This window comes from Saccopteryx leptura, chromosome 3 (assembly GCF_036850995.1).
Source record: "Saccopteryx leptura isolate mSacLep1 chromosome 3, mSacLep1_pri_phased_curated, whole genome shotgun sequence".
Lineage (NCBI taxonomy): Eukaryota > Metazoa > Chordata > Mammalia > Chiroptera > Emballonuridae > Saccopteryx > Saccopteryx leptura.
In genome coordinates, this window is record NC_089505.1 from 94,887,201 (window position 1) to 94,899,345 (window position 12,145).

The 12,145-nt window shown below is 51.6% G+C and overlaps 1 protein-coding gene across 4 annotated transcripts in view; it reads right to left on the reverse strand.

Annotated features, from left to right (window-relative positions):
• PADI2 (peptidyl arginine deiminase 2) overlaps positions 1 to 12,145 on the reverse strand; it is a 77,665-nt gene that overhangs the window by 11,388 nt on the left and 54,132 nt on the right. For all 4 annotated transcript variants that reach the window (XM_066375207.1, XM_066375208.1, XM_066375209.1 and 1 more), the window contains 5 exons: positions 8,188 to 8,366; positions 6,761 to 6,864; positions 5,884 to 5,995; positions 4,874 to 4,981; positions 2,293 to 2,444 (listed from right to left, as the gene is read on the reverse strand). In XM_066375207.1, coding sequence (XP_066231304.1) covers positions 2,293 to 2,444; positions 4,874 to 4,981; positions 5,884 to 5,995; positions 6,761 to 6,864; positions 8,188 to 8,366 — 655 coding nt within the window. The remainder of the gene's footprint in view (positions 1 to 2,292; positions 2,445 to 4,873; positions 4,982 to 5,883; positions 5,996 to 6,760; positions 6,865 to 8,187; positions 8,367 to 12,145) is intronic.

The window sequence follows — 12,145 nt, forward strand, 5'->3', positions numbered from 1 at the left end:
GGGGTCTTACCTGGACTGCTGGAAGGGACTAAGGCTCAGGCTTGTTCCCCAAATCTGCTCTAGGCCTTGTGTCTCTTTGTTACATTAACTTCTACTTAATTCATTTTTAATCAATTAAGTGACACCTCTTCCAGGAAGCCCTTCCTGACTTCTAGACCCCCAGATATCTTCAATCTCCCCTTTACCCTTAGAATATAACTGAAGGTTTTTACAATGGACAATATATTCCTCTCTGATCTGGCCCCTGCCTAACTCTCCTTCCTCATCTCTCTTTTTTCCTCCTTGTTGTGTTGACTCCAGCTACCTGCTAAGCTTGTTACCACCTCTAGGCTTTGCCCTTGCTGTTCCTTCTATTTGGAAAGTTCTTTTCCTCTTCCCAGGGCTGCCTCTTTCTCACCATTCAGCTCTCAATTCCAAAGTTACTTTCTCAAAACCACAAAAGCTAAAGTACCCTTGCCCCATCACTCTTTATCATGTGACCTCATTTTATCTTCTTCATTGTACGGATTAGCACCCAGAAGTATCTTACTTATTTTCTTGCTTCCATGCTTATGTGCTGTACTTCCCCACTCTAATAAAAATTCCCCGGGAGCTGGGACTCTGTTTAGTTCACTGCTGTATCCCCAGAGCCTAGAACAATGCCTCGTACCAAGAAAGTCCACAATAAATATCTCTAGAAGCCCTCCCTGAACTCCCCATGGGGATTAGAAACCCCTCATTAAGTTCTCTGTCTCCGGATCATTCTCTCTGTCTTTTTTTTGAGAGAGAGAGAGAGAGAGAGAGAGAGAGAGGACAGACAGACAGGAAAGGAGAGAAATGAGAACCATTAACTCATAGTTGCAGCACCTTAGTTGTTCATTGATTGTTTTTTTTTCTCATATGTGCCTTGACTGGGGGGCTACAGCAGAGCCAGTGATCCCTTGTTCAAGCCAGTGACCTTGGACTCAAGCCACTGACCATGGGGTCATCTCTATAATCCCAGGCTCAAGCTGGCAACCCTACGCTCAAGCTGGTGACCTAGGGGTTTCGAACCTGGGTCATCAGTATCCCAAGCCAATGCTTTATCCACTGCACCACCACCTGGTCAGGCTCCATATCATTCTTTATATAACTGTACACACCCTTGTTTCATGTCTGTTATCACCATTTTCTTGAAGGCAGGGGCTGGACTTATGCTTGACACAGGGCTTGGCCCTTGGCAGGTGCTTGGGAAATACCTGTTTAATAGATGAGTGGCTATCGAGTGGAGGGAGGACAAAAAGGTGGGCAAAAGATCACTGACAGTGCCAGTAGCCTCGACTAAGAAGGTAGAGTATCCCATGTGGCTCAGAGGGACTTGTTGCCCAAATCCTGGCTGGTCCCATATGTGTAGGTTCCTGGCAGCCCTTTGGTGAAGTGAGGACCCACAGTACTCATTATCTCCTCAGCAACTGCTCTGACCAAGGAAGACTCCGCCATTTCATTGCCCAGTGGGTAATCCGCGGATGGAATGAAGGTGTCGCACACAGGCCATGGAGCCAGGGAGTCAGGCTTTGGGGCAGGGCCATATCTTCTCACAAATCGTTTGAGTGTATGGGCACCCTCAAGGATTTTTTTGGTGTGGTCCCACTCATCCTCTTTCAGTATTCCTTCTCTGGACTCCTTCATCCCTTCCCTACCTGGTCTATGGTCTACAATCTCACAATATACCCTCCCGTTTTGGAAGAGAGTTTTTAATTTAGCTTTATATTTAATCTTAATTTATGCTAAGATGTACAGGCTACCTTGATTTTCTTTTCTTTTTTGTGACAGTGACAGAGACAGAGAGAAAGACAGAGAGAGGGACAGATAGGGACAGACAGACAGGAAGGGAGAGAGATGAGAAGCATCAATTCTTCACTGTGGCTCCTTAGTTGTTCATTGACTGCTTTCTCATACGTGCCTCCACTGGGGAGCTACAGCAGAGCGAGTGACCCCTTGTTCAAGCCAGCAACCTTGGGGTCATGTCTATGATGTCATGACCCTGTGTTCAAGCTGGTGAGCCCGTGCTCAGGCCAGATGAGCGCTCGCTCAAGCTGGCGACCTCTGGGTTTCAAACCTGGGTCCTCTGCATCCCAGTCTGATGCTCTATCCACTGTACCACCACCTGGTCAGGCTAACTTGATTTTCTTTTCATGAATATCTGTATCTGATCAGAGAGTTACGAGAGGGGCTGATTCTCCCAGCCATGGCTCCACGTATGCGCAACCCAGGCCACTCCTAGTCCAGAGACCCTCCCCACTGCTGCCCTAGCGCCACCCTGACGTCTCTTACAGAGGAAAGCTGCTCCCGACGAGGATCCGGCCCAGGGGGTATGTCTTGCCGTTCACGGTCACTGGGGGACTGACCTCCAGGTTCCCGAAGGAATCAAGGCTGGTGACAGGCTCAAAGAGGGGTTCCCGGGTCACATAGCCGAAATCTGGGCCCTAGGCAGGGGGCATACATTTGTCATTAGTGTCCTGTAGCTAGGAGTCCTTTCTCCAACATTGCCACCTTCTGATGACCACTCTTTGACTACCTTTAGTCTGCCACTGTGGTCAGTTAGCCTCTGGGCAGGGGGCGGGGTGTCACCCACGGTCTTCTGATTCTCACCAAAGAGCAGGGCCTGGCAGGGGGAGGCTGAGTTTGTGAGCACGTTGGTGTGAGTGTGGGTATGGATGTGAGTATAAAGTGTGTGTGTGCATGTGCACACCTATGCATCTGAGTCTCTACACATGCCTATTTCCCAAACATGAAGACATATCAGTGATTTCAGGATTAGTCCTCATTTTGTGCTATGGTTGTCTCTGCACATCTCTTAATTTCTCAGACCCTCAGTTTCTCTATCTGTCAAAGAAGTATTGGATTAGGTGACCCTGAGTGAGGCAAGGTGCAAGATTGTATTATTGTTCCCAGAGACTAGCTTTCTCCTTCTTAGTAAGAGGATTTTGCATCCTGAGCTATTGCTGTGTGACTTCTGGTATCTCCCTGTAGAAGGAATATAGTTCCCTGTCCAGGATCAGACTTAGTCATATGACTTGCTTTGGCCAATGAAATGTGAACAGAAAGTGATGTATGCCAGTTCAGAGTTAAAGCCATATGATCCATAACATATGCCTGCCAATGCTTTTTCTCCCCTCCTGTGCTAGGAGAATGGCATTTCCCAGACTGGGGCTGCTCTTGCCACCTGGGCTCTAAAATGAGGAAGGGACAAGGAAGCAGAGCTGCAGACAACCAATCAGTAGTCAACATGAGTGCAAGCAAGAAACAGACCTTTGCTCTTGTCAGGCATTGACATTTGGGGGATATTTGTTACTGCAGCTTTACCTAGTGAAAACTGACCGATACATGCAGGAATGGCAGATATGTAACATCCCAACCTATTCCCAAACAACCATGTTTGTTCACTGAGCCCAGATGTAGCCTCAGAATCCTTCTTAGCACAGAGCTCTACAAGACTAGAAATGGCATAACCCCAGTGGTCCCCAGTTGATATAATCTTGGGACCCCCTGAATTTTAAGGTTCTTTTTATAATCTTTCAGTTAAAAAAAAAGTAGGGATCTTGCTTGGGAACTTGCAGTGGGACTGGGACTAAGCTTGTCTGACAAAAAGCCTTGTTAAAAAAAAAAAGTGACATGGGAAGATATGTGACTTATCCTGGCCCAGCTGAGAGGCCCCAGGGACAGCTGTGGCCGGTGGGGTGGATGGCTGAAGCTTAGCGCTTTCTCGCCTGGGAGCCCCAGATGGCAATGTGCAGTGTGCTGGAGGCTGGGGCAGCTGGGGTTTTATAGTATCACACAGGCAGGCAGGCACGCGGCACAAAGCTGGGTTTGGCACAGGTCTCCAGTAACAGTGCAGCCCAGGGCTTTGGAAGCAGGCCAACCTGGAACGCGGAAGGCAGGCGGTGACCCGGGGAGAGTGAGAGCGGGGTCTGGGAGCCCTCGGTTCTCACGCCTGCGGCGGGCTAGTTTGACTCTCCCCCTCACAGGGCTGAAGGAAGCGGACAGTCCTCACCGAGGACAGGATCCAGGGCTATGGAACGATAACCCTAACAGCTAATGATGGGCACTGTATCAGGTGCAGCAGGGATGGCTTATAGAATGCCTTCGAGCTTCACAACGATCCTGTGAGATGGACACCGTTTCTGTCCCCATTTTACAGAAGAGCGAGCTGAGGCTTCGGAGGTAGAGCTGCTTGCCCAAGGGTCACACTGCCGCTAAGGAGTGGAACTGGAACTCAAGGCCAGGTCCACCTGACATTCATTCCAGAGCTTTGCCCTCACACCAAGGGCTTCGCCATCTCCCTGTGATGAGGGGGATAGGGTAGCAAGAGTTCTCAAGAAGCAGGTGTGAACCTGGCAAGGGGTTGACTCTGAGCAGCCCCGATGTCTTGGGGAGGGCACAAAAGGAGAGTGGGATTGGCCTCCAGAACTGAGGGGGGGCCAGATTGATTACAAAACCAAACAAACTCGTGCACTGAAACCACAGCTGCCATGAGCTCTGAAGTTGGAACCGTGATTTTCGACAATTGCTTAACTATAATTTTCCTCTTTGAAACTTATTTTGCTACAAGTTAGAGGTGGGGCAGTGGCAGAAGTTGGGGCCCCTGGCCTGCCTTTGTTGCCCACAGTTCCCATTTCTCAGTTAACAGAAAACTCTCCATTTTTTGGAAAAGCATCAGTTATCAGAGTAGGTCAGGACCTTAGAGGTCACTGTTCCCACTGACCCATTTGGCAGGTGAGAAAACGGGGAGCCTCGGGCAACAGACTGATTTGTCAAAGGTGCCCAAAGTCTCCTGATCACTCTGTCCTGTAAGGGTTGCCAGGATCGTGCCCCCGCCCCTGCCCCCACACCAAGGTGGCCCTCAGCATCTCACCAGGAGCTGCTTCACGGGGAAGTCCTTCAGGTTTCCATCTCGGGGGGAGTCTAGCACCACTGGGAAGCCTTTGTGGGGGGCCTCAATGTAGCCAAACTCTATCTCATCCTGTGGGGACAGCAGGGAGAGCCATGAGATGAGCCCAGAGCGCCGCCAGTCAAGACCGGGCAGCCTCCCCAATTCTCTTCCCGACGACAGCAAGTGACAGCCATGGTCCTCTGCTTATATATCCTTCTGCAGACAGTCTCTGCACATCCCAAGCGTGTGTGTGTGTTCATATCAACCCCCTTTTATAAAACAGAATTGGTAACATCCTGTATACATTTTCCTGCAAGTATCACCTTAACTTTGGAGCACATTCTGTATTTTTTTTTTTTTTTGTATTTTTCTGAAGCTGGAAACAGGGAGAGACAGTCAGACAGACTCCCGCATGCGCCCGACCGGGATCCACCCGGCACACCCACCAGGGGCAACGCTCTGCCCACCAGGGGGCGTCGCTCTGCCGCGACCAGAGCCACTCTAGCGCCTGGGGCAGAGGCTAAGGAGCCATCCCCAGCGCCCCGGCCATCTTTGCTCCGATGGAGCCTTGGCTGCGGGAGGGGAAGAGAGAGACAGAGAGGAAGGAGGGGGTGGGGGTGGAGAAGCAAATGGGCACTTCTCCTATGTGCCCTGGCCAGGAATCAAACCCGGGTCCCCCGCACGCCAGGCCGACGCTCTACCGCTGAGCCAACCGGCCAGGGCCCACATTCTGTATTTATCATTGGCTTCTTTTTAGCTGTTGTATAGTACTCCTCGGTAAGGCGGTCCTATCATCCGAATGCTTACCCCGTCCCCCGTGGGTGGACATTTGGATTCTTTTAGTCTTTTGCTACTTAGGCTGCACGCAAGCATGTATGAGCTGATAGCAGAATCCCCGCACGTGGAGCTGCTGGGTGCCAGGGTATCGATGTTAAGCCAACTCTGCCTGCCTGAGCCCCGGGCCACGTCCTTTCCAGCCCAGGGCTCCTTACCTGGATCCAGCGGTCTCCTCGGTTTATGTACTGAAAGCAGACCTTCAGTTCGCAGTTGGTTTTCTCGACCAGGTTCTTCACCTCTTTCAGGAACAGGTAATTGTCCTTCATGCTGAGAAGTTTAAGGAAGAGGGGAAGGCCACGGGAAAAGGTGAGGAGTGAGGGCCAGCCCACTGAGGCAGCAACAGCCACTGACACCTCTAGGCTGTGCTCAGCAGGTGAGGCCACATCTGTGCCCACAGTCACCTTTGCAAAGGCCGCTGGACTCAAGGGCCAAACAAACACACCCACACATGTGGTGTTTGCTGAGGTCATAAACAAAAAAAAATGAGGAGGGAAACTCTCATCCCCACCTGTCCCAAAGCCCTGTCTCTGACTCCTCAGATTTCCAGAGCTCTTTTTAGCAGGGAGGCGGGGGAGGGGCAGGCCCTCAGGGGCTTTGGGTGTGGCCAGCATCCACTTGCGGGCACTTCTTTGACCGCTTCTCCTCTCCCTGCGGCTGTCTAGCACAATAGAGGTGCTCGATAAAAAAACTGCCAAATGAATGAGATGAATGTCCATTGCATAAGAGGTTCCCGCCACAGTACGGGCCAAGAATAAGAAAAGAAACGGCAACTATTATTTTTAGAGCGCAGAAACTCTGTGCCAGGACCTCGGATAAATACTTTGCCTGCTTTGTCTCATTTAATCCTCACAGTGAATCTGTGATGTTATCGTTTCAGGGAAGTGGCGGCACAGAGAGGCCCAGTGAATTGCTCAAGGTCACAGATCTGGTAAGAGACAGAGCCAGGGGTCTGAACTTAGGCCTGCCTGCCCCTGAAGCCCCCGCGTTAGCCACTCTGTCACACGGCCCCTCTGCATCATGGCCACTGCTTACCAGCACACATACACGGACACGGGAGGCAGGATGCTGGGCGTCATGATCCATGGTGCAATCCGGAATGTCACGGTGTCCGTGAAGATGGGTGTCCGGGGGATCTCCTGGGCATGGGAGAGAAGGGGCGGGGATCAGAAAGTCTGGTCAGGGTGCTTTTCACGCCTGCCTTCCAAAGTGGGTGACACTGGTGACAACAGTCCACTAATTGAGCACTTTCTGTGTGCCAGGCCCGGGGAGTTCACTCCTGCCTTACCCCAGGGGGTAGATATACTATAATCCTAGTTTTGCAGATGGGTAAACTGAGTCATAGAACTCAGTAAGTGGTAGAGCCTGGATTTAAGCCCAGGTTGTCCAGCAGCTGAGTGCATACTTTTTTTCAAAATTTTTTAATTTTATTTATTCATTTTTAGAGAGGAGAGAGAGAGAGAGACAGAGAGGGAGAGAGAGGAGAGACAGAGAGAGAGAAGGGGGAGGAGCTGGAAGCATCAACTCTCATATGTGCCTTGACCAGGCAAGCCCAGGGTTTTGAACCGGCGACCTCAGCATTTCCAGGTCAACGCTTTATCCACTGTGCCACCACAGGTCAGGCAGAGTGCATACTCTTGACCACTTTTTGATCCTGCCCAAGTTATCGTCCTGAAGTTGGCCGCATGATGGCCGAGCCAGCCCCAGGCCGTCTGTTTCTGTGGGCACCTTGCCCTCTTCCCCTTGTGAGTGTTTTGACATTGTCTGGGGGAATTTGGCTATGTCCAGATTCTTCTCTGTTTTAAGGAAAGGCTCGGGAAACTTGCCTGGAACCGGAGGGAAAATGAGATATGATTCCCGGGCTCCTTTGCAGGAGAGGCTTTAAAAAGTTAAAAGAAACGGGCCCCTGCCCTTGTTGGGGCGGATGGGGTGGGACTGTCGGTATGCTGGGTTTTCCTGCCCAGGTCCACCTTCTGAGTCTCTGCGGTGCCCACTGGAGGGTCCGTCTGAGAGACCCTGATGGCCAGGATGCTCTGGGCACTACTGGGAGCAGGAGAAACCCCCTCCCCACCTGCGCTGATAGCTGTGCCTTTTCTGCCTTTCCTTTTCCCTACGGACCGGAGGGTGCTTTGTGAATGAGTTCTTACAGGTTTGGATGCTCTTAACCATCCCAGGAAGTAGGAGCTTCTGTCAGAAACCAAGGCTCAGGGAGTCAATTACCTGCTCAGTGTCTCATGCGCTTGAACCGGGCAGTCTGACTCCAGAGCCGGTTCTCATCAGTCTAAGATAGACCTGAATGTGAATGGTGGTGGTGGTGGGGCATCTGGGTGTCCAACCTGGCCTCTCCCTTGGTGCTTTGAGGGGAGTGGAACATAGGGGGAAGGTCCTGGACAAGGCCCTCTGGAAGGAGCCCCACCTGCAGCCCAGGGCAGCCCTGCATGGTGGCTGCCTGGAGCCCTCACCTCGGTCACATACTCCAGCAGGCTGACATGGATGGAGACTAGGCCTGAGAAGCCCTCGTCGGGGAAACGTAGGCCTTCCACGAAGAACAGCAGCTCCGCAGAGCCGCCCGTGTACTTGACCACGTGGTAGAGCTTCTGCCGGCCCAGGATGTGGATGTAGCGCTGTCCGAAGAACGGGTCTGGAGGGAGAAAGACCGGTGTCAGACCCCTAGCCCACCAGGAAGAGGTCGGGGGGGGGGGGCAGGGTCACTGATGGGGGACAAGTGGCAGAGTAACTTGTCTTCCAGATGAAGAGATAAAAGCGCAAGCAGAAAATGCCACCAGAGGGGCCGTGGCCTGGTCATCATCCCAGAATTACCGTGCGCTACCCACCCCGCGTGCCTGTGAACCAGACAACCTCTCTGCTGGCTTCCTTGTCTGTAAAAGGAGCTAACTCTCCCGGGAATAGCGCACATGGAATGATGGCAGAGGGTGATTGAGCAGCTAGTGATGCTGAGGAAAGATATTATTATTGTCCCTATTTACAAAAGAGGAAACCGAGTCTCAGAAAGGAGAAATGGCTTCTTCAAGGTCACCTAGCCAGTAAGTGGCTTAGCTGTGCCTTAAAATCATGTCCGATTCTGAACCCCAAGCTCCCCTCCCATTATATAAATAAAATACCAATGTGCCCATTTGCACCAAAATGCCCATCTATGTAACGAATGCCGTACTGGCCAGAAGACCCACACGTGTGTCTCTGGCTGTACTTTTCCGTGGCTGAGAGGATGGGCAGGCTTGTCCAGTGCTCCTGCCCCTCAGAAACCTCCCAGTATACACAGTGCGTTCCCTGCACTTGGCACAGTCACCTCCCTCCTTGATTTGTGACACTTCTGGGACTCATGCCCAGGTCCCTCAGAGGCCAAGCCAGGGGCTCTGATTGGAGCTCCCCCATCCTTCCCCATTGCAGTCTTTCTAAATGATCACAGTGTTTATATGTTGGCCCCAAGAGGTTGTCACCTTTGTGGGGGCAGAGACAGGCCCAGATGGTCTGGTACATGGTCATGTTTAATAAATGTCTAACGAACCAATGAACCCATGGCTCCCATGGCACTCCATATAAGAGAACTTTTAGACCAATTCTGAGCACATGTATTGAATTATTATTCTATGACCAGCATGGGCAAGGACTTTGGGGGTGACAGAGACATGGCATCTCTGTTTAAGAGCGGTGCTCAGCCTCCGATAAGATAGAGCAGAGGTGGGAAGCGTCCTAACAGAGCTGCAGGGTGGGCGATCTCGTGGGGTTACTGAGGAGGCGAGGGCCAGGGAGGAGGCAGGCTGGGGAGCATCTGAGCAGAGGAGGGCAGCCTTTGAGATGTCTGGGATGGAGAGGAGATACTTGCATTGGCACAGACATGGAGGTAGGACCCTATGCAGTTCCGGAAGGAGTTTCTTTATGCCCTGAGGAGCTGGAAGGGCAGAATCAGGTTCAGCTTAGTATGATCATCAACAATGGTAAAGGTTAATGACCAGTCACCCAAGGGTTAGAACGTGTAACCAGAACAGCCCTGGCACAAATAGGGTGGTTGATTAAAACTTGCAAAATGAATGGAGGAACCACTGCAGCCCAGGCTGAGGTCAGCACCTCACATAGGACAATGTGCTCAACCAGACCCTGGGCATACAGGATGGGGCAAAAGTAGGTTTACAGTTGTGTGTATGGAAAATAATACAATAATTAATAAATAATAATATGAGAATAAACTGTGTTTCACATATTCACAATTATAAACCTACTTTTGCCTCACCCTATATAGCTCATTGAGGGTGGTCACCTGAGTGGTTATGGCTTCCAGAGTCAGAGAAACCTGGGCTCAGATACCATCCTGGACTTATAAACTACGAAACCTCAGGGAACTGACTTAACCTCTCCTAGCCTCAGTTTACTCATCTGTCAAGTGGGGGATGATATCAATGACATGGTCATTAAAATGGCAAGATAGAATGATACGGCATTGATAAACTTGGTAACCACGGGTAACCATCAGTTACAGAGCTGGAACCTGTTGTTATTACCACTACGGAGAGCCTGTGAACAAGTAAGCGCACTCCTTACTGCAAAACTCATGACCTTTTCATCGAATGGCTTATGAACAGAAGGCAAACAAATAAAAGCTCATGTCACCTTCCCTTGCCTGGGCCCAAGAAATGAGGCCCATAGACTCAAGCACTGAATATTCCAAGGAGCTCATCACAGTCCAACCCAGGAGGTGAAGTCCTTTTCTTGGATCCAGATGGATCTGCATAAGTAAGGTACTCCCTCCTTTCCCAGGCACTTCTCCACACCCCACACAGCCGGACTGCACTTGAACTCATGCTCAAGGGGAGTGATCTCAGGTCTGGAAGCCAACTTGTCTTTGCAGAAAGCTCCAGAGCTTTGGTGGGGGGAAGGCTTCCCCAGGGCCTGGGGAAGACAAGAGCCTGGCCAGGGGAGCGGGCTTAGGGGGAAGGACATCATCTTGCCCATCTGCATGCAGTTTTCTCCCTCCCCTGGCCTGCACTTTATATGCGTCTCTCTTCTGGCGGCTTGGATCAGCTTCAGGCAGACCAATTCCTCGGCGGAAACAATCCAGCCACTGTCCCAAGGAGCCTCCTCCCCTTATCCCCTGTCCCCAGCTGGGTATAGGCCCGCCTGGCCATGACTGGCTCTCCCAGCAGAAACCAACAATGCTCCTTTATTGAGTGGCCCACATGCCTCGAGCCAGGCCCGCTGGTCATCCTGACCTCTCCTTAGCCCCGGGCATTGGTCCTGCCGGGCGCATGGTATGGTTTGGCACAATCCTTCTGGTCACTTTGGAGACATTCCACCTCCCAAGGAGAGTCCTTAACATGATAGTATGATCACCTGTCCTGGTTTGCCCAGGACTGAGGGGATTCCTGGGAAGAAGGGTTTTCAGCGCAAAACCCAGAAAGGTCCTGGGCCAATGGACAAGCTGGTCCTGTAGGAAGAGGTCAGACCCCAACTCTGGGATCCTGGGGCAGAAGCTGAGGCTGGGTCACAGACACCTGGGTCTTCCTAACAGCATTGGAGACTTGTATCTAATGATTATAATGAGTAACCATAATAACGGCACCAACAAAAGCAACAAGTGCCATTTGGAGAGAGCGTTCCGTGGACCGGCCACTGTGCTGACTGCCTGACACAGGATCCTGTAATCCCTGTCACAGCAGGACAGTCAGGCCTCTTTTGTCCCCAGATCACATCACATATAAGGAACACAAGGTGTGGACTTGCTTAGATCTAGGATTTGAGTCCCCTGGGCTCCAGAGCTCCCTCTCGGGGTCCCTCGGCCTCCAGTTCAGCCCTCTGCCCTTGGGTGACACAGGTGACACATGATACTCCTGTAGCACAACACATTCTCATCCACAGGCGGGCTTGGATTTTGACAAAACCCCACAATGTCTGCACCGGAGAAAAGGACACTGTGCCGCAGACGGATTATTTTTCATCCTGTTCTTCAGTGTGACACCAAGCGCTCATCCAGGATTCAACAGTTTGCGGGAAACCGATTATTCTGGGAATCACGCTGCATCAGTGCCGCCGCCCCTGCAGGACGGCAGCCCAGATAACAGACTGGGGACCGGTGTCCAAAGCGCTCACACCAGTGCTTCCTCCTTGTCTTGTCTGCTCAGGACCCATCTCAGATGGCGAGGGAGGGGGAGGGATGTGATTATGGGGTCAGACCTCCATCCACTCCCATCAATAAAAAGAACCTTCTGGATAACATGCAGGCATCACTATCAGCAATGGGTCACAGGTCACAATTCAATTCAATGTCACGGTCAAGAGGCCCAGGTGAAGGTCTGTCTGTCCCTTTCCAGCCCCCGCAGGCAGCCCCATCCCCCCGTGGCACCCGGGCCTGGATAGGGGTAAATATCAACATCTTTGGCCTCCTGGAGCAGCAGAGCTAGCCTGACT